The 23,372-nt window shown below is 42.0% G+C and overlaps 1 protein-coding gene across 1 annotated transcript in view; it reads right to left on the bottom strand.

Annotated features, from left to right (window-relative positions):
- Positions 1-1,148: 1,148 nt before the first annotated feature.
- Positions 1,149-23,372, bottom strand: part of LOC124132902 — a 39,873-nt gene continuing 17,649 nt past the window's right edge. Inside the window, exons 2-7 of the mRNA XM_046497062.2 lie at positions 17,271-17,385; positions 14,891-14,999; positions 12,547-12,748; positions 10,777-10,865; positions 6,444-6,674; positions 1,149-5,701 (exon numbers count right to left, since the gene is read on the bottom strand). Coding sequence (XP_046353018.2) covers positions 3,674-5,701; positions 6,444-6,674; positions 10,777-10,865; positions 12,547-12,748; positions 14,891-14,999; positions 17,271-17,385 — 2,774 coding nt within the window. The 3' untranslated portion in view covers positions 1,149-3,673. The remainder of the gene's footprint in view (positions 5,702-6,443; positions 6,675-10,776; positions 10,866-12,546; positions 12,749-14,890; positions 15,000-17,270; positions 17,386-23,372) is intronic.

Here is a 23,372-nt window from a genome sequence, read left to right as displayed (position 1 = left end):
GATTTGAACCCAAGATCATGTTTCTGCCGTGCCCAAGGGATGCAACTCTGCAAAGCAAATTGTGACACCTTAGGACTGGGCCACCAATGCCCCCTTCACTCATGAGCAGTTACAAGAATTGTACAAACTTTATCTTTATAAGTATAAGCTATCAGTAGTTTGCCTGAAACTAAACAGAACAGTATTTTCTGGAGCCTTTAACAGATCTTTTCACAGAACGCACAGCAGGGGGGGGAATCAAACCTTGTATTGCAAGAAGAATTTTTTATGCCACCAACATCAGAAACCAATTTTCAGGCATAAAACCCATTAACTGACAAAGTTTTCCTTATGACGTACAACTCAATGATTGATTAGGATCTTCTGAGTGCATGTGTCTTGTTGTTGGGAAATGTTGTCAAGCAAATAGTATTTGATATGCCATGCAACCGAGCCACTTTGTAGCTTCATTTAAAGTTACAATGAACACACATTATCAAGAACTGTTCTGGAGCAGCACGAATTGGCTCAGTATCCTTTTCAATAGCTGAATAGCATGTGTATGTCGAAGCCAAAATCAACAATGCAAAGATGGCCATGGGGACCGACCATTACAAATTCAGAAGGGCCCTGGGATTTTCTTTAAAAAAAATGGAAAAAAATTGTCTTCATATTTTGCTCCAAACATAAATTGTTCACTGATAATTCTTGTGGAGTGACCAAAAAATATCCTGTTTCTAACAAAAATACTCAAGATTCCATTAACCAAGTGAGTTTTCATGGCGCCACATTGTTCATGTTGTTCTTGCATCTTTCTTTGGATCGGTTAAACTTCATGTATCACAGGGCAGGGGCAGTGGGTAGGCAGGTGGCTGAAGTGCAGTCTCAGCAAATTACAGAGGTGGGGTAGCCAAGTGTTCGCTCATCACATTGAAGACATTGGTTTGATTCCCCATATGGGCGCAGTTGGCGAAGGCAATTTCTGGTTTGTTTGTTTGTTTGTTGTTTAATGCCACACTCAGCTATATGACGAAAATAATGTAAATAATTGAGTCCAGACAATCCAGTGATTGATATCATGAACATCAATCCACGCAATTGGGATCGATGACATGCATATACCAAGTCTGCGAGCCTGACCACCTGATCCCGTTAGTCGCCTTTTACGGCAAGCATGGGTTGCTGAAGACCTATTCTACCCCAGATCTTCACAGGTCCCATTGCTGGTGTTCCCCGCCATAACATTGCTAAAATATTGCAGAAAGAGGCATAAATCCATACTCACTCAAACACAGCACTATTTACAATGTCTAGACCATTCCATGCAATCAGGAAAAATTCAGGGGGTCTGTAAAATAATGTTTATATTGAATCTGTTGAACAATTGTCACCTTCGATGCCAGTGTCACATCGATGAGGTTAGCTACAGATTCGGATACGAACCAGCTGATGAAAATGATGTTGAGATTGACTGATGAAAATTTGTACCATTTGTGCTGCCATTATCAAGTACAAACATATAAATGCCATGTCTTTAAAACAACTGAAAACAACACGTGAGATGAAATGTGAAGAAACAGAATACAGTCTGTGATAGATTGTAACATTGGGACAACACAGAAGGTCAGGACACCACAGTACAGACAGCTTCGCTGTGAAGAAATTTCGGAAAAGGTGCCTTTGTTAATATTTAGAAAAATTAGCACTTTGGGCTATTTTGTTCATAATAATAGTCCAATAGATTACAAGTAATTTGATAAAGTCTGATTAATTTTCTAGACACTACAGCTAGGCTACAAGACAAACCATAGATTGTAGCTAACAGGAGTAATTGATAAAAAATGATGCATAAAAGGTGGCAAAGTGAACAGTGTTCAGACATTTGCCAGCAATATTCCACTATATCAATGTGTCTTGTAGTCAGCAATATTACAGCCATATCACAGGATCCCGAGTCGGCAATATTACATGAAAACCTGAGTCAGCAATATTACAGACACATCACAGGATCCTGAGTCAGCAATATAACAGCTACATCAAAGGATCCCAAGTCAGCAATATCACAGCTACAAAGCAGAGACACGAGTCAGCAATATTACAGCGACATCATTGGATCTCGAGTCAGTGATATTACAGCAATATCGGTCTACTGAAAAGATAAATGGGTTATCTGTCACCATGACTGGTTTTATAATGAGCAGATGATACATGTATAAATACAACAATAATGAGTCTACATTATCTTCACCCTCTCCTTTGTATGTCATATCCTATCCCTGAACACAAATTCAGTTCACCATTTTTATAAATATTCATCCTCTGCCATGTATACACATTCGAACACACTAAATAACTGTATCTAACACAATACATCACTGTCCAACATGATAAATCACTGTGTCCAACACAATGCATTCCTGTGTCCAACACAATGCATTACTGTGTCCAACACGATGCATTACTGTGTCCAACACGATGCATTACTGTGTCCAACACAATGCATTACTGTGTCCAACACGATGCATTACTGTGTGCAACACAATGCATTCCTGTGTCCAACACGATGCATTCCTGAGTCCGACACGATGCATTACTGTGTCCAACACAATGCATTCCTGTGTCCAACACGATGCATTCCTGTGTCCAACACGATGCATTCCTGTGTCCAACACGATGCATTACTGTGTCCAACACAATGCATTACTGTGTCCAACACAATGCATTCCTGTGTCCAACACAATGCATTACTGTGTCCAACACGATGCATGACTGTGTCCAGCACAATGCATTACTGTGTCCAACACAATGCATTACTGTGTCCAACACAATGCATTCCTGTGTCCGACAAAATGCTTCCCTGTGTCCAACACGATGCATGACTGTGTCGAACACAATGCATTACTGTGCCCAACACAAAGTAACAGAGTGTCAAAGACAATGCATCACTGTGTCAAAAACAATGCATTACTGTGTCCAACACAATGAATTACTGTGTCCAACACCAAGCAACAGAGTGTCAAAGACAATGCATCACTGTCTCAAAAACAATGCAATACTGTGTCAAACACAATGCATTACTGTGTCCAACACCATACATCACTGTGTCAAACACAATGCATTACTGTGTCCAACACTAAACAACACTGTTCAACACAATGCATCACTGTGTCCAACACCATACATCACTGTGTCAAACATAATGCATTACTGTGTCCAACACTAAACAACACTGTTCAACACTATGCATCACTGTGTCCAACACGATGTAACACTGTCCAAGGGAATGCCTCACTGAGTCCAACACAAAGCTACACTGTGTTCAACACAACAACACTGTCAAACACAAAGCAACACAGAGTCAAACACAATGCATCCCACAATACTAGGACAAAACTGCAGAAACACTCTGTCACGCCCACTTTACTTTTCCATCTATGTTTAAAGCACTCATTCATCATATCTACAAACCTGTGGCCCTTCATGCCAGTCATGCAGGTTTTACGTCTCAATATCTGGTTCGACTTGAGAATCAAGGTGTCTGCTATAGACCTCTATACCTTGTGGCTAGATGATTTCTACAAATTTGCCAAAAATCACCAATCAGATCCACCATCCACATCAATTGCCTCCTACAAAGCACAGAGCATGTTCCTTGATCACCACACAACACTCACATTACATTGACTTGGCCATCTCACCGAGCGCTGTTCTTTTCCTCGCTCTCCCTCTTGATAAATACGGTTTTCTTTTTCATTTCGGAACCACCTGGATCCTTTTTCTTCTTCTTTTCAGTCTTCTTTCCCCCATCAATGTTTTGTTTACCTCCATCAATGTTTTGTTTACCTCCATCGATGTTTAACCTGGGCCGTTCAGTAGGGTAACTGTCAATTGGTTTGGCCAGATGTTCCAGTATTTTGGAAACCCCTACCTTGCGTGGTTCTGTGGAAGAACCTGCGGAATTGGGCGCAATGCTGAGAGGACGGGAACTAAATTGCGGCAACTTCGGGACCCGCTCCGGAGCAGTCGTTACAGTCTCATTAGACTGGGTTGTCGGGGTAACAGTCACTGTGGCATTTGCCAATGCCTTTGTTGCGGAATCTACATGTGGTGAATTCAGCACTCGTTGACGCAACTTGGCAGCTATGGCTGAATTAGCAATTGATTTCACTGGATTTGTTTCTGCAGTAGAAGATACAGACTGGGATTTAGAACTACTTTCCGGTCTGGATTTTGGAATGGGTGTTGATTTGGGTTTTGAATTAAGAAGTGTTTCTGTGACAGGATGAGAAGGTTGTTCCTTTGTTGAAGAAATGGCGTCAGGTATAGAGGAGGTAACTTGTGTGTCTCCATTGCCCATCTTCTTTGTTGCGGATGCTGTTGCACTTCCATCAGACTGACTTTTGGTTTTCTTAAGTGATTTTTCAGCTGCAGTTTTTTCAGACACATTCTGTGACTGCTGCACAGGCAGTTCTGCAAGCCTCATCGCTGGGGAAGGGGGATGTGACTTGGGAGCTGTCTCTGGCTGGTTAAGTTTATGAACAGGTCCAGCACTAAATGGCCGAAACACAAGCCCAAACTCTGGGTGCTCTACAACCATCCCAGTGCTGATAATTCGTTCAGGCTGCTGTGGCAGCTTCTCAATAACTTGGGACACTTTTCCCACCATTTGTGATGACGGGGCCACATGACGTGATGTTGTCGACTCGGGTCGAGGTGTGACAGATGATGGTGGAGATGGCGTGACATTCTGACGAGAGATTTGATGTGAGGTCACAGCTGGGTGTGACATTCCGGTTGGATGAGACGTCATGATTGGGTGAGACGTCACAATTGGGTGAGATGTCACAATTGGGTGAGATGTCACTATTGGCATCCCTGCATGAGATATAACTGGGGAGCGCGATGCCACAGGTCGCTGAGAAGTCACCGATGGATGAGACGTCACAGACGGATGACACATCACAGGCACTTGAGAAGTGACTGACATTCGAGACATCACCGACGGATGAGCTGTCACCGTTGGATGAGTCGTCGCAGATGTATGCGATGTCACAGGCAGGTGTGACGTGGCAGGCGTTTGACACATCACAGTTTCTGGGCTTGACGTAACAATCTGATCCGTTGACAGAACTTTTGTCAAGGACAATGTTGAATTGGAACGCGACACAATCACATCAGAACCGGTTTTTTGAACTGAACCACTTCCTCTTCTCTCCGGTCCGGAAGAGGATTTCATCTGCTGCTTTGCAGCCAATATTTTCTGCATCATATCTCGCACCATCAGTGGAGGCAATTTGGAAATGTCAGCCATATTTAATTCAGTGGATCTTAAACTAGGTGTTCGCTCAACAGGCTGAGCTAATTTATTACTGTTCCCTTTCTCCTGATCTTTTCCCTTAAACTCATCTGCTACCACAGAATTAAACTCGGGGGACCTGGACACTGTCCTTGATATAAATTCTGATGGCCTCTTTTCCATTACCACTGCTGTCTTGTCCATGATGCTGTTGCCAACGGTTACTCGGGGCACAGTTTCGGGAGGCTTCACAGCACTACTCTGAGTGAGGCTCACTTCATTGTCAGCAGCCAGTGATGAGGAAGCTCGGACAAACGTTGCCACGGGGGCAGTTTGTGCGGTGCCCTTCTGCTTGGTTGCGGGATTGCGGAGGGGAACAGCATGATTCCACACCCCGACTGCCGGGTCAGGCAGGTACACACTGACCTGAAACAACACAATACAACTTTCAGGAGTGAGCTTAACACTGCTTTGAAGCTTAATGTTGGAGGATTTGATTGTTTGTTGTTTAACAACACTCAACAATATTCCAGCTATATGAATAAATAATCGAACCTGGACCACACAATCCAGTGATTCACATCATGAGCATCAATCCACGCAATTGGGATACGATGACATGCATCAACTAAGTTAGCAAGCCTGACCACCCAATCCCGTTAGTCGCCTCTTACGACAAGCATAGTCGCCTTTTACGGCAAGCACAGGTTGCTGAAGACCTACTCTAACCTACTCTTCACAGGTCTAATGTGGGAGGAATGTCTGTCTTAGACCTTGACAATTTGCTAAAACATATGATCATGAATTTCAGAATACAACGTCCACAAATGTGGAAGCATTATCGCAAGTTTCCCAGCATACTTTGGCATGCAACCCTGCATAGTACCTGTGCTGCTTCGGACACCTGGGTCACAGGGCAAGTCTGGACCAGACAATCCAGTGATCAACAACATAAGTATCAATCTATACAATTGGGATACAAATACATGCATCAAACAAATCAACAAGTCTGACCACCCGATCCATTTCTGCTGCAACTTACAACAAGGATAGGTTGATGGGGACTTACATTCTAACCCTGAATCCCTTGATCCTTGCTTGAGCAGGACTTTCATGATACCAAAGACCATCTAGCAATGGGGGATTATTTCACACAATGGTCACATACCTCCGAGGCTGGAGACGATGTTCCACTCCCCTCCTCATCATTCCACTCCGATGCCCGACTCAGCATCTTCGTGATCAGATTGAAGTTGCGGGCTTGAGCTGCCATGATGGCTGTGCTGCCTGCGTAGTTCAACACGTCAGGGTTAGCTCCCCTCTTCAGAAGCATCTCTACCATGTCTATTTCATTGTTCTCAGCCGCGTGGAACATTGGTGTGCGTCCACTCTTGCCATCCTGGGATCAACAATAAGTCATATCGTCATGTTAAATAACTTTTTTTTTGTTTTTTTGTTATTTAACGCCGCACTCAGCAATATTCCAGCTATATGACGGTGGTCTGTAAATTATCGAGTCTGGACCACCTCTGATTGTGTTGATTCACCGCTGATTTTGTACAGCTAATTGACACTTGACACTGAGTGAGATTTCTTAGTTCGCTAGACCCGCCGTAAATAATCAGATTTCCATTTCTATTTCCCCAGCCAATAGCCACGTAGTCAGTCATTTTATTTGTTATCATCACCTTTTAATAAAAAACATATGAATTTACCGGTGTAAACTAGTAAAGAGATGCATAATCAATCTTTGTTGATCTCGAAGCCGAACATGAATAGCCTCCCTTGACAATTGTCCGTGATGTAAGTGGTAGAATTTTTATTGTTACAAGGGGCTTTATCGTCACAAATGGCGGTCTTTTGAGCACAGAATATGTTCATAAAGTATGCCAGAGGCATTCTGCATTTTTAAAAAAATGCATCTGGCTTTTTTTTCTTTTTTTTCCCCTCCTCCAACCCTGGACTTTGGACTGAAAAATCCGTAGTCCTAAAAATAAAAAAAGCCTGGCCCTATACATGTCACTAATAAGTGGTAGATGGGCTTGTCGGTGATCAGATATCAGTTCGCTGAGGCCTGGTTTAAAACTTCAAAATTAAATTGATACCTAGAGTAGGCCTACTGTGGCTGAAGGGGCCACTATCAGCACGGTTACTTCAGATATGCATTCCAGGTACATTTCCGCGTACAGAAATATCAACCCCAGCCAAAATCAGAATACAGAAATGTACGTCGTACCCTAAACAGTTGACGAGTTCATATTCCTCAACCCTAAAACAGTTGTAGTTCTGGGCCCACTTGCACAAAGAGATCTTAGCGCTAACATGATCGTAACTCCCATATTTTAACAGGCTCATGATAGTCTTAGCGCTAAGATGACTTTGTGCTAGTGGGCCCTGGTTCATCTGATTAGACGAGTGCATGCTGGATAATACTGTGCATTGTGGAATATAAGAGCACTGTACGTCACTGTGAATGCTTGTTGTTTATATAGCACACTTGAATGCATCTCATACAACAGTATGACAGTTCAATCCATTTATGTAAAGGAAATACCAAGAGAAAAATAAATAGGCCTAACATATACAGTCATGTTGACATTTACCGCGGTTTGACATCCAGGATGTGTCAATATGTAAGTGTTCAAGGAACGCGGTGAGCGCATTGAGGCCGTGGCAGAATGGACTCATCCTAGGGCACCTTTCTGTATTCTGAGTTTGGCTTGGGTACATTTCTGTATACGCAAACAAGGACCCCTTTAGCCCACCTGTGGTAGAAAACCTATGAAACATAGGACCCCTTAATTCCTAACTAAAGATGTACATATACAGGGATGAGAAAGGATATTTTCCTTTTCAGCTGAAACTTCTTTTCAATGGAGCGTGGTCCATAATTTGGGTGTGTTTATGGGGGGTTCATCAGAATTTGACAAATTTGTGGTCACTAAAATTCACGGAAAATTGCGGATCCCCGGAACATCCTAATGTAACCTTAGGTGTCGGGTACTATACCCTTCTACCTTTGGACACATGCTCTGGTTAACCACTCTTTGGTTCTTGGGATGATGTAGCTCTCAAATCACAAGTCAACTTGGGTGCTCCAGTCCTTTTATTGAAGATAGAAGTTATGGTAAATGTATACAAGGTCCTCAGCTATTTTCTTGTTGCCTGTATCACTTAAATACAACACATACCTAAATGTTGCATTGATAAGCCTGATAGCTTTTCTGATCCACTGTTAACTGTACTACTTTTCTGACCCGGAATTCCAATCTACAGAGAGAACCTCTCAGTTTAGCCGTGAGTTTCCGAATCCCGGCACCACTACCGGACAACTAACAAAATACTATCGATGATAATTTTAGCTCCTCCCACCGAAATGATGTTTGACATCGTGTGAAATGAGTCCCATCGCTCACCTCCTTATGAACCCGAATTTCCATTCCAATCAGTTTTACCATGAAGCTCCTCTTGACCAAACCCTCAGTTAATTTCCTAACTCATTGGTCAACCGAACATACTCATAACTCAAACAACCCTAAGATGAAAACCCATTTCCCTGTGAGATCGGGATTAGACAACGAATCCCCCCAAACAATCATTTCCATTTCCAGCAATCTTGGTAATTTCCGCCAATAGCCATTTTTATTTCCCAGAGAAGCAAAATTGATAACCTTTTGACCTGTTGGTGGTTCCCTCACCCTGTAAAGTCACTTCTCTCATATCCATCTGTATTTTAACCCAAAGCATGATAGAATTTAATAAACTACAATTTAAGCTAATATCAAAAACCCTTTTTCCAAAACACCCTGGTTATACTAATGCCTGCATATATACATATACAGATGTTGGGTTTGACAGCTATAATGGCAGATGTGCAAGGGAGAGAACTCCTTCACTAGACTGGGCACAACAAATCACTTACAGCACATGTACTGTACTAAGGGAGACAACTCCTCCAGCTCTGTCGTGTTAGTCATGTTACAGCAAAGATATGGTCAAATGTACATATTCTAAACACGCAAAAAACCTGGGAGGAATGTTATGAATTATATACACAAGCATTTCGCAGTCTCATGCATAAAATTAATCAGAGGTGGGTAATATTCTTTAGACATTATTAGATCACCAGTTCATTCTAATCCCGCCAATGTCGATTCAGTATTTATCTAGGCCTGCACAGAGGCCCATATTCAGACCTTAGTCTGCAGCAATGAGCAGTAAAAATATTTCCACACTGGAATCATTTAAATATTTCCCAATTCATGTTGTTATATAGCACCGAGCAGACAAATACAACAAAGGAATTTGATTTGAGACCAGAGACCATACATTTTTTATTTTATGGTGTCTGTTGAGGCTCAATCCCAGGGTTTGCCCTAGGCTCTTAAAACTGGGGGTCATTATGACGCCATCGTCTTTTGTAGGGGGTCATTTCAATTGAATATTATTTGATGCTAGATCTCGTAATGAATTTAATGATTAAACTAAAAAATATTATCTCACTCCACTAATCATGCTTTTTAATCATGTTTCAGGTATTTATTTACTCTCTGCACATTTGTTTATGCATCAGTCACATTTGCTCTACGACTAGGATATGGCAGCCGTAGCCCCCCGAAATTAAGAAACACCTCCGGCGGCCGCAGAGGATCTCCAGTGGCCTCAGGGTCACCTTAGGGCGCATCCCTATCTTTTACAGGCTGTAGGGGTCGCTGTGGGATTATAATTTTTTTAATTTCTAGGTTCACTGTAGCAATTAGGCAGTTAGACATGCCGTAGCCATGCCATAAAGCGGTTCCACGGTGACCATCAATGGGCATACAGTGGCCTTGCATTTGCCGTGCGTCTGCCCTGTGTAGCAGTAGCGTCAGTCTGGCCGCACGGTCACCGCAGGTTTTTTGACTCCAGAAATTAAAAAAACGCCGTGCGGTTACCCTAACATATGTGACAGCTACAGTATGTGATCGTGGGAATGCTGCGGAGGCCCTATAATTGCTATTAGCCGTAAATATTTTAGACCCCATGGACCACAGCAAGTGTGACTGAGGCATAATCTAACTACATTGTAATGCCCAATATTTGTGATCATATTTGCAGATAAGGTAATTTATTGTTTTTAGCTGGTTTATGGAATTTGGGTTTCTTCTTTCAGGGTCGGTGGTAAAAAAAATAAAAAAAATATTGTGTGCTTTTTAAATCTGGTTTTCAGTATTGTATGGCATGTAATCGTATTGTAAATGGAACCCAGGAATGTTAAACAGATTGAGATAGACTGATAGATAGACTGAGATAGCAACTGTTCTATTAAAACTCTCTACTTCATGATAACCATGATAACCACACTCGTGATGGGGCTCAACCCAAAACATTTGAGTATCTGTACTTTACTGAAAAAGTGTTATCCCAAATATAACATTTGTTACATCTGACCACTATCTAAATGGCACTGTGTGTTCAAAGTGAGTTTTAATAACAAATTGCCACTGGTGGCATCTATTCACCATCATATTGATGTCAGCGCCACGGTCCAGGATATATGTCAGGAGGTCCTTGTTTCTGAGCTCCACCGCTGTGTGCAGGGGAGTTAACCCTGTGAAGAAAACACCAAGAATGTTTTATTAACAATAATACTCTGGAGTTTGTTTGTTGTTTAAAGCCGCACTCAGCAATATTCAAGGTATATGACGTCGGTCTGTAAATAATCGAGTCTGGACCAGACAATCCAGTGATTAATATCATGATCATCGATCCTAGCAATACGGATCGATGACATGCATCAACCAAGTCAGCAAGCCTGACCACCCGATCCCGTTAGTCGCCTTTTACGACAAGCAGAGTCACCTTTTACGGCAAGCATGGGTTGCTGAAGACCTTTTCTACCCCGGAATCTTCACGGGTCTAATAATACTATAGTGAGTGAGTGAGTAAGGTTTTACACCACTCTCAGCAATATTCCAGCAATATCATGGCGGTGGGACACCACAAATGGCTTCACACATTGTACCATGTGGGGATTAGAACCTGGGTCATCGGCGTCATAGGCGAACACATTGACCACGAGGCTACCCCACCGCCCCAATAATTCTAGACAAGGCAGATTGAGACAAAGTAACACAAACCCTCAATGGACTGGTCATTCGTTACAGGGAAATGGGGGCGAAAATACAAAAATGATCAATTTGAACCGTATTTCAGGCCTGGCCATTTGTGAGTCATACAATCCAAGACCAATTCCCCCCACCCTAAATAACAAATGACCAGTCCCCAAAACCAACCCTCTGCCTCACACTCATGACCCTCAACACTCATGACAGGCCTGGAATTATCAGGAGATAAAGATGTATTGTGTTTTCAGTCAGGAGCAATGGTACCTGTACTCGTATATTTGGAACTGAAATTTGGAATGTGACGTTTCAAATGTTAAATTTAGCAAAGTCAAATCTACAGGTAACAAGTTCTTTATTGGAAACAAACCATATGTTCTATATTTTACTATGACAAAATTGAATGTGAACTCTGAAGCAGTAGGGGCAGAGTCTTCAACTCATATAAAAAAATATGGATAAAAAGATACAAAAGTGAGATGCTATTTTTCATCCGATATCTTTTTCATTGGGTAAACAGTTATAAGCAGAGCATTGAGGGTAGAAAAACAAAAGTTAACTAGCTTCACATTCATCACCACTCGCCCTTTCCCTAACTCGTCACCCTATCGATGAATGTTATGTGCGAAAACACAACAAACCAATCAGAATGCACGTATGACTTCAAGTACTTTAGTCAAAGAATCCCTCAGGAATAATTTATTATTTTAGGCATGTCCTGTATCGAAAAACATACCCAGATACAGTTAAACGTGTTCAATCAAACTGTGTAAATCCACAAGTCCCAATAAGTGTTAAATAACATTTGAAATATGATATATTGGGGAAATATGCATGAATCATTACACAATGGGTTGACAATTCTTTTAGCTATGCCCGTTTGCGATAAGACGGAACCCAGTCGCAAGAGTGGCCCAGAGGGGCACCAGTCGCTATTTGGCTTGTCACACAAGTTGATCACGAATGCCAGCTTCAGTGTCAGAGAGATCATTGATGTCATTTGATCGTGATGCAAGGCAACTGATGACCTCCCAAGGATCTGCAAAGCATTTATAATTAGATGCAGTTAAATAGGAACCAAGCCATCAGCTGTGTAAGTCAGCTTGGGATGGTCAGTTGTTTTACACCACACTCACAATATCACAGCAGACATTCATTGCGACCAACCTTCGAAGTTCCTGGTATTGAAGTCCGCCTTCTCCTTGGTGCCATTGACCAGGAGTTGGAGGCACTCCGGCAGCTGATGCTTCACCGCCAGGTGGATGGACGTACAGCCGGTCTTGTCCACGAAGTTGACATCGGCGCCAGCCTCTAGCAGAGCCTTGACTCCCCCCAGGAAGTTCAGCTTCACTGCCAGATGAAGCGGGGTCTGTGGGGAGGAAAGTGACAGTAATGATCAACGCAATCTTAGCGCTAAGGAGAGCTGAACTCCCATACCTTAACTAGACTTACGACAATCGTAGCCCTACAGCGGTACTACAGCGAGGTCTGTGGGGAGGAAAGGGACAGTAATGATCAACGCGATCTTAGCCCTAAGGTGATCATAACTTCCATACCTTAACTAGACTTACGACAGTCGTAGTTGAAAGTTTGTTTTGTTCAATGGCAGGGTCTGTGGGGAGGAAAGCGACAGTAATGATCAGGGTGCTGTTGTACAAAGTGATCTTAGTGCTAAGGAGAGCTGAACTCCCATGCCTTAACTAGACTTATGACAATCGTAGCGCTACAGCGACAATACAGCGGGGTCTGAGGGAAGGAAAGGGACAGTAATGATCAGGGTGCTGTTGTACAAAGCGATCTTAGCGCTAAGGAGAGCTGAACTCCCATGCCTTAACTAGACTTACGACAATCGTAGGGCTACAGCGGTACTACAGCGAGGTCTGTGGGGAGGAAAGTGACAGTAATGATCAACGCCATCTTAGCACTAAGGAGAGCTGAACTCCCATGCCTTAACTAGACTTACGACAATCGTAGCGCTACAGCGGTACTACAGCGAGGTCTGTGTGGAGGAAAGGGACAGTAATGATCAACGCGATCTTAGCGCTAAGGTGATCATAACTTCCATACCTTAACTAGACTTACGACAGTCGTAGTTTAAAGTTTGTTTTGTTCAATGGCAGGGTCTGTGGGGAGGAAAGCGACAGTAATGATCAGGGTGCTGTTGTACAAAGTGATCTTAGTGCTAAGGAGAGCTGAACTCCCATGCCTTAACTAGACTTACGACAATCGTAGCGCTACAGCGGTACTACAGCGAGGTCTGTGGGGAGGAAAGTGACAGTAATGATCAACGCAATCTTAGCACTAAGGAGAGCTGAACTCCCATGCCTTTACTAGACTTACGACAATCGTAGCGCTACAGCGGTACTACAGCGGGGTCTGAGGGAAGGAAAGGGACAGTAATGATCAGGGTGCTGTTGTACAAAGCGATCTTAGCGCTAAGGAGAGCTGAACTCCCATGCCTTAACTAGACTTACGACAATCGTAGCGCTACAGCGGTACTACAGCGAGGTCTGTGTGGAGGAAAGGGACAGTAATGATCAACGCGATCTTAGCGCTAAGGTGATCATAACTTCCATACCTTAACTAGATTTACGACAGTCGTAGTTTAAAGTTTGTTTTGTTCAATGGCAGGGTCTGTGGGGAGGAAAGCGACAGTAATGATCAGGGTGCTGTTGTACAAAGTGATCTTAGTGCTAAGGAGAGCTGAACTCCCATGCCTTAACTAGACTTATGACAATCGTAGCGCTACAGCGGCAATACAGCGGGGTCTGAGGGAAGGAAAGGGACAGTAATGATCAGGGTGCTGTTGTACAAAGCGATCTTAGCGCTAAGGAAAGCTGAACTCCCATGCCTTAACTAGACTTACGACAATCGTAGCGCTACAGGGGTACTACCGGGGGGTCTGAGGGAAGGAAAGGGACAGTAATTATCAGGGTGCTGTTGTACAAAGCAATCTTAGCGCTAAGGTGATCGTAACTCCAACAAATTTAACACAGACTTACAACAGTCGTAGCACTCCAGACAACTTCAGTCACTGAGTATTTACTCCCATGTTATCAGGCACTGATATGTGTGAGTGAGTGAGTGAGTGAGTTTCGTTTTACGCCGCTTTTAGCAATATTCCAGCAATATCACGGCGGGGGACACCAGAAATGGGCTTCACACATTGTACCCATGTCGGGAATCGAACCCGGGTCTTCGGCGGCACTGATATGCACTGCAGTAGGACCCGTGAAGATCCAGGGTAGAATCCCATGTTTGCCGTAAAAGGCAACTATGATTGTCGTTAGAGGCGACTTACAGGATCGGGTAGTCAGGCTAGCTGACTTGGTTGATGCATGTCATCGTATCCCAATTGCGTGGATCGATGCTCATGATGTCAATCACTGGATTGTCTGGTCCTGAATCGATTATTTACAGACCACCGTCCTTTATTGCTGAGTGCGGTGTTAAACAATAAACAAACAAACAAACAACAAAAGTAACAAACAGTTAACCAACCACAGTTTACCTGTTTGTCTTTGTTGAAGCGGTCCACACTCTTCCTGGCGATCTTCATGAGCTGGATAAACTTGTTCACCAGTGGGATGTGCTCATGCACCACTGCCAGATGCAAGGGACTGCAACAGGGAGGCGTGAAGTGTTGCAAGGTGTCATATGCAGGGATTTCTAAGGTCTATACCAGTGTATACCAAGTGAATGTTTTACCATGAACTAGCTAGTGTAGGTATGTCTACTTCAGGAGCTCAGTGATCCTGATTTAATATGTACAATATTTCTTGCTTACTTAAACGTATGTCTTGATGTCACTACAGTAAACTATGTTTATAACGAACACACTTATAATGAACTGACAGTTATAACTAACTGGATTTATTTGTCCTGTGACTTTGTTGTATATATGCTGTATTCATTCTCATAACTATGGTTATAACTAACATAATAACTAGAATTACTGCTCCCTTTGAGTTTGTTATAGCCATAGTTTACTGTATTTCATTGTGATCAAACCTTTTCATGGATCTGTACAGAAAGTGAGTGTATGTGTGTGTGAATGAATGTTTGTGTCAATGTCCAATTTACAAAAATATATCCATACCTCTGATATGAGTGAGTGAGTAAGTGAGTGAGTTAGTATTGTTTTACACCGCTTTTAGCAATATTCCAGCAATATCACGACGGGGGACACCAGAAATGGGCTTCACACATTGTACCCATGTCGGGAATCGAACCCGGCTCTTCGGTGAACGTTTTAACCACTAGGCTACCCAACCGCCCCCCTCCAATATGAATCCTACTAACCGCATTAACAGGCATAACAATAGCTTCTGGAACTCATTTAATAACCTTGCCTGTGTTTTCAAAAATTGATTTTTCACAGGTTTCGTTAACAGGTACTTATTTATTATTGGCTTTCCATTTTCTTTCAAGATGGGGGACAAATTATTTCGCTGGTGTTGGTTTTAATCATTTCCTTATTTTTAAAACTAATTCCTACATGGCATTTTAGATGCGACAAAAAAAGCCAGCACAAAGAGTTGTTGTTTGAACAGCTGTATTGTTTGGAAAGTCAACCAACCAGTTATAACTGTTTGATTAACTGCAGCCGCAAATAAATATTTTAAACATCAATAGCTTATGACTAAACAACAACAGTTTGTGAGTCAACAGCGAATGATTTGGTATCCAACAATTGCAGCAGCCATCACATGGCTCTCCATGAAGTCATTGATGTTGTTATTCCCTTTCATTTCCCTCTGGCTCAGACAATGTCGACAGTCACCAATGTTACTTTCCATTTTGTGAGTGAGTGAGTGACTTGGGTTTAACACCACTTTGAGTGAGTGAGTGAGTATGGTTTTACGCCGCTTTTAGCAACATTCCAGCAATATCACGGCGGGGGACACCAGAAATGGGCTTCACACATTGTACCCATGTCGGGAACTGAACCTGGGTCTTTGGCGTGACGAGCGAACGCTTTAACCACTAGGCTACCCGATCCCCCCGAAAACCACTTTGAAAAGTACCCCATGTTATATCATGGCATGCAGCTTACCGTATATCACTGTGTATAAGGCAAGATTTTCATACCTAGAATTAGTGCGCTTTCAAGGGGGGTGAAGAGTTTTGATGGGTTTTTTCCCCCAACACAAAGACATTACTGTGATGACATAACACCTGAAATACCCTGTCAACAAATCTGTACAAAAATTAATCATGTAATTACACTGTCTGGTTATAAAAAGTGTACGCTCTATATCTGGACATATGTTTGTAATCTATTTTAATCTTTTAATCTAGTCAAAATTTCATTCAATATTGTAAAAAATGCCTAGCAGAACAGGAAATACAATTTCATTGGTAAATCATCATGTCCAGTGATGTTTCATGTCAAATTTCAAATTTGTATTGACCAAGTTTAATTGCCATGATCTGTTCGTTTCCCTGAATTCGCTGAAGGGATACGATGTAATTTTTTTTTGCGGAGGACAAACACGTTTTTCTTGTAAACGTAGGGATTGTGTATGCGCTGGTGACGTGCTTCATTCCTTCGCCTTATAGATAGGGTTTATAACTTAGCGTCGATTTTGAAGTCTTGTACTGGGGGGTCGCCTTATACATGGTGTCGCTTTATAGACGGCGATATACGGTAATGTTGGGGGAAAGCCCGAAGTGACGCAGGTCTCCAACATTTACCACTTTGGTGAAACCCACTGGGACAGGTAGAGTGCTGACAGACCTAGAAACATAATCAGGGCAAACCAGGATTCAAATTCACGATCCTAGGAACCTGGCGTGCCCAAGGGACGCAACTCTGCACACACCCTACTTTCAATATAAATGACTGTTGGTACAAAATTCAAGGTTGGAGCTTTTCTGTCGGTACTCACACATCCCCATCCTCATCCGCTGTCAATGCTGCCTGGATTTCCTGGAATAGCCGGAAGTGCTGACTCGGGTCAATCTGGACACTTGGGGTCTGTGAGGGCGTGTTAGGGCCTTGCTCTGAAACACACAGCACAGACGTTACACACTGATACGAGACAAACTTACGACATACACACAGTACAGACGTTACACACTAATACGAGACAAACTTATGACATACACACAGTACAGACGTTACACACTAATACGAGACAAACTTATGACATACACACAGTACAGACGTTACACACTAATACGAGAAAAACTTACGACATACACACAGTACAGACGTTACACACTAATACGAGAAAAACTTACGACATACACACAGTACAGACACTACACACTACTTCGAGACAAACTTACGACATACACACACAGTACAGACGTTACACACTACTTCGAGACAAACTTACGACATACACACACAGTACAGACGTTACACACTACTTCGAGACAAACTTACGACATACACACACAGTACAGACGTTACACACTACTTCGAGACAAACTTACGACATACACACACAGTACAGACGTTACACACTACTTCGAGACAAACTTACGACATACACACACAGTACAGACACTACACACTACTTCGAGACAAACTTACGACATACACACACAGTACAGACGTTACACACTACTTCGAGACAAACTTACGACATACACACACAGTACAGACGTTACACACTACTTCGAGACAAACTTACGACATACACACAGTACAGACGTTACACACTACTACAAGACAAACTTACGACATACACACACAGTACAGACACTACACACTACTACAAGACAAACTTACGACATACACACAGTACAGACGTTACACACTACTACAAGACAAACTTACGACATACACACAGTACAGACACTACACACTACTACAAGACAAACTTACGACATACACACACAGTACAGACACTACACACTACTTCGAGACAAACTTACGACATACACACACAGTACAGACGTTACACACTACTACAAGATAAACTTACGACATACACACAGTACAGACACTACACACTACTTCGAGACAAACTTACGACATACACACACAGTACAGACGTTACACACTAATACTAGACAAACTTACGACATACACACAGTACAGACGTTACACACTACTTCGAGACAAACTTACGACATACACACACAGTACAGACGTTACACACTACTACAAGACAAACTTACGACATACACACACAGTACAGACGTTACACACTACTTCGAGACAAACTTACGACATACACACACAGTACAGACGTTACACACTACTACAAGACAAACTTACGACATACACACAGTACAGACGTTACACACTACTACAAGACAAACTTACGACATACACACACAGTACAGACGTTACACACTACTACAAGACAAACTTACGACATACACACACAGTACAGACGTTACACACTACTACAAGACAAACTTACGACATACACACAAGGTACGTAAGCTCAGCTGATTTATAAATAACAAATGAATCTCATTCAAATCAGATCTTCGTTCTCACTACTGCTAAACAAAGCCCTGAGGACAGCCTATTAGGGGTCACGTCAGAACGACCTTCATCCAACCAATCAGAGAGTTGCGAACCAGATCAGGAAGATGATGGTTGGAATGTGTTTTCTAATCATGCAACCTCGAAACATTTAACAAGGTAATTCGAACGACAGTAACGGGCTTTACTGAATCCGTCAAAATCATCGTCTATCTCTTGCTTCAGTGGGAGAAACACTGAAGAGACTTCCAGAATTCTAGAAGGCATTCCACAATGTTCTTTTGTTAAGTCTTCAAATTTTGAGTCGAGAATTTGTCAAAATATTTTTCAAAGCGAAATTGCTATTTTAAAACTAGTGCCTTATAGCTCAAGAAAGCTGTTTAGTGACAGGCTAATGTCCACTTCATGTTAGTTATTTCTTTAGTCAGTCAAAGTTTGCAAAAGGTCCTTCTTTCATCACCTGCAATGGGATGACCTCAGATCTTTGTTTTAGGGTAGCAAGAACTAAGACATGATTTCAATGAGATTGAATAACAACTATGTATCAAATCGGTTAGAATTCGTTGAGCATTGTATCAGAGACATCATAGCAGGAATCATTCGTACAAAGTCTTAGCTCCATGGGCCTTGTATGTCAGGGGGTGATTGAAGCCACTGATGGATGAACAATGGACGTGCAACGACATAAGCTCACTTTCAGTCAGGTGAGCTAAAAATCATGACCTGACAATTGCCCCCAATGGTTTGGTTTGTTGTTTAACGCCGCACTCGGCAATATTCTGGACCAGACAATCGAGTGATTGATACCATGAGCATCGATCCACGTAATTGGGATACGATGACATGCATCAACCAAGTCAGGGAGCCTGACCACCCGATCCCTTTAGTAGCCTCTTAAGACAAGCATAGTCGCCTTTTACGGTAAGCGTGGGTTGCTGAAGACCTATTCTACCCATTGATCTGCATCACAACAGCAGGAGTGGAGTGTTTCTGGGCTGCATGTTTACTTGCTTCCGACCGACTGTGACCACTGTGATGCTACAGTACACAATGGATAACATCATGCTTCCATTGAGTTTAAAATGTACCCGCGTACAGGACCAGCAGTACTTAAAACTACCAATATATGAACTATATCTTGTCGGTCCCATCTATTAACTATCATGTGATTCATATCAACCAATGGTTAAGATTGGCTAAATATAAATGAGGAACTTTCCAGCCTCTTGCAAAAACAAACGTCTTAAGACATCACTTTCAGATAGCTTAATATTCATAAATCTAGACAGAGATTTGGTCAAGACTTCTATTTTAAGAGATATTAGATTTATTGCTGGTCCAGTGGACCATTAGGGGTAAATTTTACTTGGCATATTTTACTGGTAAATTCACAGAAATTACCATTTAATGGAAACACAGAACAGACAGCTTGAGGACAGTTCTGTGAAATGATCATGGGCCAGTGAGTTAAGTTTCACAATAAATCACTAAGCCCTGTTTTCTTAATTTGGTAATTTCTTTTGCTTTCCAGGAAGATTTCTTTTGGACAAACAAAAAATATATAATCCTCTACAATCTATGCGAACAGATACAGTGTACATGCACTGCTTCTCACTCCACCACAGTCCTTGTTCAATGAGTGAGTGAGTTGGGTGTAACGCCGCTTTTAACATTATTCCAGTTATATCACGGCGTGTCAGCTTAATGTGGGAGGAAAGCACGAAGTGATGCAGGTCTCAGAGGTTTACCACTTCGGTGAAACCCAAGAGCACGGGTATGGTGCTCACAAACCTAGAAACATAATCGGGGCGAACCGGGATTCAAACCCACAATCACAGGTTTCTGGCGTGCCCAAGGGACGCAACTCTGCACAGCGAATCACGGCGCCTTAGAGGACTGGACCACCCGTGCCCCCCCTTGTTCAATGAAAACACATACTGTCCAAAGATGTTCTCATTGCTTTTCAGAATCCGTTTAGCTACTATGCATGGTTTTGTCATCAACAGAGTGGGACTCCTGATTCTTGTTATCTGATTGGACAGCAAGTTTTAGTTGTGCGCGTGCACTTAAAAACTTATGCATGCGTGTGTGTTTGTGTGTGCTTGCTTGTATTTGTCCGGACTATATAGTGCTACCAGATGTCATCCTGCAGTATAACATGGACAAGGGCAGATCCAGCATTTTTAAAAAGGAGGGGTCCAAAATATCTACATCTCCAACATACTACAATTGGTTTTCAAAAGGGGAAGGGGGCGGTCAAGACTCCCTTGATCCCGCCTCTGGATCCACTTATGAACGATACCCCACTCGGACAGTATACTGACTCCGAGCCAACCAGTCCTTGTTTTATCCCTTTGATGCCAAGTGCAGGCAGGGAAACAACAAGTACCATTTTGAACATATATTGGTATGATGTGGTCATGGGATTATATGAGTGGGCCATGGGGTTATGAGTGCGAATTCATTTCGGACAATAGATTCGAACATGACACTACAAATTGTGAGGAATAAAATTAGTCTTAAAGAAATTAGCATCACCACCCAATCCTGTTAGTCACCTCTTACGACAAGCAGAGTTGCTTTTTACAGCAAGCGTGGTTGCTGAAGACCTATTCTACCCCGGATCTTCACGGGTCTTTTGTAGATGTACCATGTACTGGGATATCATAATGCATGTTATATTGATGTATATGTAAAATGAAGACTGGATGTTGATGGTTTTGCATTGCGTCACATTCCTATGTTGATGACTGTCTAGTTACAGTGTTAATGGTGTGAAGGTTGGTTGGTTGGTTTGTTTGTTGTTTTATGCCGCACTCAACAATATTCCAGCCATATGACGGCGGTCTGTACATAATCAAATCTGGACAAGACAATCCAGTGATTGATATCATGAGCATCGATCCACGCAATTGGGATCGATGACATGCTTCAACCAAGTCAGCGAGGCTGTGGTGTGAAGGGAAGAGACTACAAGGTTTGAATGCTTGTCTAGAGTTCCTTCGTCGGGCAGTTAATGGAAGACCTCGGGCTTCTGCAAATGATAATGCCCTGAAAAATATTGTTACCGTTATAATATCACTCATTCCTGTGTTATGTGTAATTCAAAACACATGACACAGTCTCAGAGATCTGAGATTTTATTTAGTAAGACTAGTTAATGCAGCTTGTGTTTCAACTTTGATAAGGTTATGGGACCAGGGTGCAACCTGGTTTAGTCTGGTGCATCTAGTTTTTTATAACATGCACCTGGTGCAGGTTAAAACAAGTTCCTTAACTTGAGCCCTGCTTTGAAACTCAATAATGGAGGTCCCCTGGCCCCTAAGCTATGCAGATCAAGGTCAAGCCCTACTAATACAGTGGTCCCTCGAATTAACGCTCCTCGATGTACCGCTACTCCGGATGCACCGCGGGGTAAACCATGGCTCCCAAAAATGCATGAAGAATTTTCCCCTAAAAGCGCGTTAAAGCGTGTTAAAGCAAATAAAGTTACAAATAAACTGATGAAATTTAATTCCAAGTCGATGTACACGTGTGTGTATTTGTAAAACAATTACGTTCATTGTATCCGGCTGAATGTGATCGAAACCATTCTGCCTTTTGTTCCGGTTGTGAAAAAACATATCGTACACAGGTCTGGCATTAAACTCACATAAAATCAAATCACAGCAACAACAAACATAAGCCGCATTGTTTGATATAATACTCATCTCAGCTTGTTGTGATTGGTAAGACAACATGTGAGATGTCTTCGAACTTCAAACCGGCCGCGTGTAATGCAATAACAACAATCGAAACAATGTCTTCCGGTATTTACAAGGAATTGTGAACCCTGTCATATCATACGGTTTCTCCAGTACTCTCATCTGAATGATACAGAAAATATTTAAAAAAAACACAAAAAGCTTTATTGTTAAGTATAATATTTTTTATGAAGATCTCTGATGTATTATTTGGGGGTAGATGTGACAGTGACCATAATTAATAATCTCATTGACTGTGTACGATATTTAAAGCTTGACTAAAGACTAAAAAAGACTCATGTGAACATCTGTCAGGAAATCAATTAAATAAACACAACCCGATAAAAACAGAAGACCTGGCAATATCAAATAAATTAAAGACTTGCTATATATATAATGTCAGTGTAATGAGAATTACCAGTCTCTTTTATCTGCCGTAAAGAGATTCCATTGGGCAAAGTGATAAAAATAATGTGAATGGATCAACATAAATCAGTGATGACAACAGGTGTTTGCAAGAAGGGTAAGCATGTACCAGTCTCAATCCTGTCAAGAGTTCTCATGTGCACATCATTGATGATGATAATGATGATGATGATGATGATGGTGATGATGGTGATGGTGATGATGATGATGATGATTGTGATGATGATGATGATGATGATGATTGTGATGATGATGATGATGATGATGATGATGATGATGATGAGACATTAGATAGAATTGCAGCAGAAAAGATCAAAGGACAATATGCATACAAACACAATTCGGGTTATAAATACACAAATATATATTTCATG

The sequence above is a fragment of the Haliotis rufescens genome, unplaced genomic scaffold (genome assembly GCF_023055435.1).
Source record: "Haliotis rufescens isolate VD_foot unplaced genomic scaffold, xgHalRufe1.0.p SCAF_18, whole genome shotgun sequence".
In the NCBI taxonomy this organism is placed as follows: domain Eukaryota; kingdom Metazoa; phylum Mollusca; class Gastropoda; order Lepetellida; family Haliotidae; genus Haliotis; species Haliotis rufescens.
The sequence above is the reverse complement of the archived record's forward strand: the minus strand, read 5'-3'. Positions and strand labels throughout refer to the sequence as shown.